This window comes from the organism of the source record quoted next, unplaced genomic scaffold, assembly GCF_019419815.1.
Source record: "Pyrus x bretschneideri cultivar Hongxiangsu unplaced genomic scaffold, Pyrus_bretschneideri_v1 Contig14, whole genome shotgun sequence".
Taxonomy (NCBI): domain Eukaryota; kingdom Viridiplantae; phylum Streptophyta; class Magnoliopsida; order Rosales; family Rosaceae; genus Pyrus; species Pyrus x bretschneideri.
In genome coordinates this window covers 732986-739971 of record NW_025999435.1, presented here as the reverse complement: position 1 = coordinate 739971, position 6986 = coordinate 732986, and the positions used below count along the sequence as shown (strand labels likewise).

At 36.1% G+C, this 6986-nt stretch overlaps 1 protein-coding gene across 1 annotated transcript; it reads left to right on the top strand.

Annotated features, from left to right (window-relative positions):
- The first annotated feature begins 293 nt into the window (after positions 1–293).
- On the top strand, positions 294–6310 carry LOC103963474 (disease resistance protein RUN1). The gene is given in 5 exon segments (XM_048579566.1): positions 294–884; positions 2730–3828; positions 4234–4515; positions 4622–5329; positions 5446–6310. Coding segments are annotated over 5 exon segments (2793 nt in total). The 5' UTR covers positions 294–375; the 3' UTR covers positions 5641–6310.
- Positions 6311–6986: the final 676 nt, after the last annotated feature.

The window sequence follows — 6986 nt, the reverse complement described above, 5'->3', positions numbered from 1 at the left end:
GGTTAACGGTGTTAAGTTTTGTGCTCACTGAATAAGCACGTGTCAACTAAAGAAAAGGGGGACATAAACGAGACATCAACACCTGCTTTTCTTGCCTTTTACTTTGTTGAACGCGGTTTCATCTTAAAGCTGCTTTTCTTCCATCTTTTCCGACACTTCAATCGTAGCCGTCCAGTGATCAGATCGTGTGGCCACGAACATCGTGGTTTTCCACTGGAAAGAGCCAAAGAGTGGGAGCGGAAAGCTTCTTGGAAAGAACCAAAAAGTGTCCCTATAGTGCTCTATATATACTCTGTTGCAATACAAAAAAAACCACAGCCATTTTTTTTCGCTTGATTGGCACCACTCTAGTGCCGTAAACAGTAATACAACACCATGACATCCCGTGAACCCTCCTCCTCAAAACTCTGGAGTTACGATGTGTTCTTGAGTTTTAGAGGCGAAGATACACGCAATGGCTTCACGAGCCACCTTCATGCGGCATTACAAAACTGGGGCTTCGATGCCTTTATTGATGAGGACAATCTGAAAAGAGGGGGAGAAATAAAACCCGAACTGTTGCGGGCAATCGAAGAGTCCAGAATCTCGGTCATTGTCTTCTCAAAGAGTTACGCGGAATCAAGATGGTGTCTTGACGAGCTGGTGAAGATCATGGAATGTAGAGAAAGGCTGGGGCAACAGGTTTTGCCAATATTCTATCATGTCGACCCTTCACATGTGAGGAAGCAGGAAGGTTGGTTAGCCGGGGCATTTCAGAAGCACGAAGATGGCATCCTTGAAGAAAAAGATGACAACGAACGTGAAGCTAAGAAAGAAAGGGTAAAGCAGTGGAGAGAGGCCCTTACTCAAGCTGCAAATTTGTCTGGCCACCATCTTAATAACAGGTAACCATTTTCATTGGAGTTGGACGTCTTTCAATACTCGACTAGTTTAATAGTAATGCTGCTATAAATTTTCTGCTTTTTCCACATTTTGAAACATGTTAATGAATGATTGTTATGCAAATAGCACACAGGAAAAATAGCTTCGCTGAAACATCAAGATTTGCAAGATAAAATATGAGTAACAGTAGGAACATCTTCTATTTAAAACATATTTTACATAGGAGAACTCCCTATTTAAAAGAAAACTAACTAAAAAATTTGAAAATTTTGAGTTTTAACTAACAAAATAAAAGGTAAAGAGGTAAAGAGGATAGGATCATGATTAATTTTTTAGTATAAAAATATGATTTTTTGTTAAAATTAATAAAATCACTAACTTTTTGTTAAAACTCTCTAGATTTAAACCCCTAACATTTAAAGTTTTTTTTAATCAAACATCTGGGTACATTGGGCCACATCAGTTTTTCTCCTTATCAAATTAAAAATTAATTTTTTGCTAATTTTTTTTAAAAGTATTTTAGAAGTTGCGGCATTCTGTTTCAGGAGATAATCAATGGTTTGTCATTAAGAGCATTTATCTAGTTATCTTTTTTAAATTTTTTTTCGTACAAAATATCTTGATCTCCTAAATTAAAATATAATCTTGTCTTCAAGATAACAAAAGTGGTGGATGTTTATTATTTTTTTTCTCAAATTATCATGTATACATTTTATTGAGAGAATTATTTCTATACACTACTACTAGTATGCTTGTCATTAGTTTTCATACATTAATTTTATTCATATTATGAATTGGTACGTTTAATTTTAGTGTTCGGTAGGTTTAATTTTAGCTTTTGGTGCGTTTAATTTTATTTATTTTTGGACATATCATTGCTTTATAACTTAATTAATATCATAATAATTTTGGTACAAAGAAGGCTAGATTTAGGAGCTTTGGATATTATTTTTGAATCTTAGGAAGGGCAGTTTAAAAAATGTGGCTGAATTGTAGAAAGTAGATTAATAAAAGTCGAAGGCTAGGCATGTTTGGTCTAACAAATTTAAATATCAAGCACCTAAATCAAAATTCCCTTTTTACAAATCATATGATGCGGTTCTTGATTTTAGTAACATTTCACATGATTTGTAAATTTGACTTAAAAAATAATGTTAATAAAAAGAAATTTTTGGGTTATATACATTACTCCAAGTCCACACATCGAAAACTTAAGGTTATTTGGTTCAAGTGGTTTAAATAATGTTGGGTATCCTCTCTCCTATATATTGCAAGTTGATTTTAGATTGAAATCTATGTATCAAATTGATATATGCTAGTTTAGCGACTTGTATACGTATATAATTGCATCAATGAGAAACATCATATATAATTGTTTAAGCCCAAACAAAAGGAACCAAACAGATGGGCTGATGGGTCCACTCAAGCAATTGAAGGCCCAATCGGAATGGAGCAACAAATTCATATACAAATTATAACATTTTTTTTTTTTTGTTTTTTGATGAGATTAAGCTCACTCTTTTTCTTTTAGTGTATATAATATTTTTTGTTAAAAAAATGAATTCGTTATTTTTTCTCTCTTTTGACCATATATGGCATGAATGAATCCTGAAAAGTAAGTTATGGAATGAGGAACACAAGGTGTTTCTCAAATAAAATTATTTTTCTTTGTCAAATCAAATACAATTATATGAAGAATCTCTCAATGGAAAAGGACTGTTGTGTGTGTACGTGTATATATATATATATTTTATCCATTTAGTTAATTCTTTATATTGACTGTTGAGTGAAGGTTATAGCTTCAAGTAATCCTTCATTGAGTTAATGCTTACTAATTGAGTTTTCAGGCCTGAAGCAAAGGTTATTAAGACAATTGTTGAGGAGAATATTGTGGAATTGCTTCCTCGCACAGATGAATTACAGGTGGCCAAGTACCCGGTTGGAATCGACTCTCGTGTTCAACCAATTATCAGCTATCTTTTTAGTGGTGGATTAAATGATGTTAAAATGGTTGGAATTTGGGGGATGGGTGGATTGGGCAAAACAACTGCTGCCAACGCTATTTATAACAAAATTCATCATGGCTTCCAGTTTAAATGTTACCTTGGCGATGTTAGCGACACTGAACATAGATATGGTTTGGTTTATTTGCAAAAACAACTTGTTTCTAACATTTTGAAACAAACCACCCAGATAAATAGTGTCGGTGAAGGGATCGGTGTAATAAAAGGACGTCTTCGACGTAGAAAAGTACTTATTGTTGTTGATAATGTAGATAAAGTGGAGCAACTAAGTGCAATAGCTGGAGATCGTGAGTGGTTTGGTCCAGGAAGTATAATTATCATAACAACAAGAGATGAGCATTTACTAAATCAAGTGAGAGTGAATATGAGATATCCAGCTGAGGAAATGAATGAAGAGGAGGCTCTTGAGCTTTTCAGTTGGCATACATTTGAAAATAATTGCCCTAAAGAAGAATATCTTGAATTGTCAAGGAAGGTAGTTTCTTACTGTGGAGGTTTGCCGTTAGCACTCAAAGTTTTAGGCTCCTCTCTTTTTGGTAGACCCATAACAGAGTGGCAAAGCTATTTGGAGAAATTAAAAAGAATACCTGAAGGAGAAATTATAAAAAAACTCAAAATAAGCTTTGATGGGTTAGATGATAATCAAAAAACTATATTCCTTCATATATTTTGTTGCTTTCTTGGCTTGGAGAAGGATCATGTCACAAAAATATTAGATGAATGTGGCTTCTATGCAACAAGCGAAATCAGTGTTCTCCGTGAACGGTGCCTTATAACTGTTGAATAGGGCAAGCTAAAGATGCATGATTTGATTCAAGAAATGGCCAAGACAATCATTTCTGAAAAATCTCCTACTCAACCTGGAAGATGGAGTAGACTGTGGAACCTTGAAGCCATAACAAACGTGTTGACAAATAAATCTGTAAGTAGTTTCTCAACAAAGTTTAATATTAATGCTCGCTAAATCATATCCTAGTGCAACTGCTTACATTTTATAATAAGAAATTTTAACGAAAAAATTCTGGTACTGTTCACTTTAACGAAAAATCACATTTTTACACTAAAAAGTCAATCCTGGTACTATTCATTTTACTTTTTATTTTGTCATTATGGTTAAAACTCAAAGTTTTCAAACCTTTTTTGTTAGTTTTCCTTTTATAATATTATGTAGAAATATATTTATAAGTACAATAAACCTTCACGTGGAAATAGAAGCAATTAAATCGATTTCCAACCGATTATATGACAATTGTTTGTAAGTAAATCATTTTTCAGACGCAAATTACCCTTTTATTATTCATCATATGTCCCTTTGTTTACCTAACAGGGAACTGAAGAAATTGAAGCACTTTCTCTACATTTGCCAAGCTCTGAAAAAAAGGCTAGTTTCCGTACAAAAGCATTTGTCAATATGAAAAAACTGAGATTCCTACGGCTCAGCTATGTAGAGCTCGCTGGAAGCTTCAAACATTTTCCGAAAGAGTTGAGATGGTTGTGCTGGCATGGATTCCCTTTCAAGTACATGCCGGAGCACCTTCTTAATCAGCCAAAACTTGTTGCTCTTGACCTGTCGTTCAGCAACCTCAGAAAAGGCTGGAAGAATTCCAAGGTACAATCACCCCTAGCGGGTTATAATTAATTCCCACTCTTGATTTTATTTTTTAAGCCATAGTCTTCTTGGATTTTGAATAATATTTTCTTTTGGGTTTGTGCAGCCGCTTGAAAATTTGAAAATCCTTGATCTTTCTCATTCCCAGAAGTTAAAAAAGTCACCAGACTTTTCAAGGCTCCCAAATCTCGGAGAATTGGATTTTTCACGCTGTCGTAGTTTGTCCAAGATTCACCCATCCATCGGTCAACTTAAAAAACTCAAGAGGGTAAATTTTGAATTCTGCAATAAGCTTAGGTATCTTCCAGCGGAATTCTGTAAGTTGAAATCTGTTGAGACTCTTGATGTGTTACATTGTGAAGCATTAAGAGAACTGCCTGAGGGTTTATGGGAGATGGTATCATTGAGAAAACTTTGTACATATGGTACAGCCATAAAACAATTCCCCAACGACTTTGGGCGTCTAATTTCTTTACAAGTGTTGTCAGTTGGAGGCGCTAGTTGTCGTAACCTACCTAGCCTCAGTGGTCTTTCAAATCTCGTATACTTGCTAGTTATGAATTGCAAAAATCTTCGTGCAATCCCCGATTTACCAACAAATTTGGAATTCTTATATGTTAGTAGATGCCCTGCATTGGAAACAATGCCAGACTTTTCGCAAATGTCAAACATGAGAACTCTGTGGCTAGATGATTTGCCCAAAGTCACAGAGGTTCCAGGTTTAGGCTTGGGTAAATCATTAACCTCCATGGCGGAGCTTAAGATGAAAGGGTGCACCAATCTCACAGCTGAGTTTAGGAGCAACATCCTACAGGTCTCTCTCTATCTCTGTCTCCTTCTACTCTTGTCTTTCTCTATCAATCACACGCACAAACACAACCGCACATGTACAAGTATTTAACACTATATTACATTGTATGTATATTATAGGGATGGACTTCTTGCGAAGCTGGTGGTATTTTATTGGATACGATTTATGGTATTCCGGAGTGGTTTGACTTTGTCGCAGATGGCAATAAAGTCAGTTTTGATGTTCCTCAATGTGATGGTCGTAATTTTAAAGGGTTGACACTCTGCTGGGTTTCTTGGCAAGTAGAACTAAAAATCTTGCCCTTACTGTTGTAAATTGTACCAAGCATACTACTTCGAGGGTCTCTAGGCGTTTTTGGCAACACAATGTAGGTCATTTTTCACCAGGTACAATTATCGAACGATCAACTCAAGCTCAATTTGCAAGGCGGGGACAAGATCGTTATTCTTATAGAGGGTTTTGAAGTGGAGAGAACAGGGGTAAATCTAGTATGGGACAAACCTTTGAAGGAAAACAAGAGTCCTGTATGGATGATTATTACTTTGAATACGAATCTGAAGCAGTTCCGGATTGGTTGTATGGTGAGTCAAGTCCGGGACCAAGCCATGGCGCATCTGATAATCATCCCACTAATCAAATGACGGCTACTACAGATGAACCCAAACGGAAAAGGCAAAAGGTTTGAAGAGAGAGCATTACCTGATCGGTTGCGTAGTCGCTATTCCTGCATTATACTCTCCCGCAGACCATGTCAGCTGTCTTTCTCGTTTTCCCAGCTCCATTATTCGGACATTTGATTTGATCGCATCCAACAGATGATTTGTTCCTCATTTTACTGACAATTCATTTGCGATATTGACTGGTTGTTCAGTTGTTAATTGTTGTATGCTTTACAAATATCCATATTCTCTTGTGGAACCAAATTATTAGCATCATAATTTGACTTTTTCGGTCCTAGATCAAAATTTTAGATTGAAATGTGCAGTTACTGACCATGGATGCAAGCATATAGAAATCGGGACTATACTCTCACTTGGAACCCCTTTCTATCAACTCCTCTGCTTTGTCTAACAGTCTGGTATGGCCAAGAAGGCCGATCAGGCAACCATAGTGTTCTAACCTCGCTCAATCTCATATATCTTTCTATTGGAGTTGAAGAACTCACATCCCTCATCTGCTAACCCTCTGTGAACGCAGTCAGTTAAGACAACAATGAAGGAGAACAACTCGATTCCCTTGCTTGTCTTGCCATTCCTTGCAACCCCATAAATGATTGAAGCCCAAAAAATTTGTCTATGCTCCAACATTTTGCATACATTTCTATAACTGCGGTACTTACAGTTGCATCAAATTTTAATTCTGTTATATTCGATGTACCCGTGACTCCATTCCCCTTGCTCTAATGCTCCCAACGGAGCATAGCCTGTGAGGAGACCAACCGCTGTAAATCTATCCCCTTTAACTCTTTTAGTTTGCATCTCTTGGAATAGAGCCACTGCCTCGTTAAAACGGTTGTAATGTATAACCATTACAAATTCTCCAGCCTTTAATCAAATAACCATGTTTTACATACATATTTAGCCACCACATTTCCAGTTCTAGTAGTGAATCCAAGTTCACTTCTAACATATTCATGAATTTCTTTACCAAGCTCCAAAGT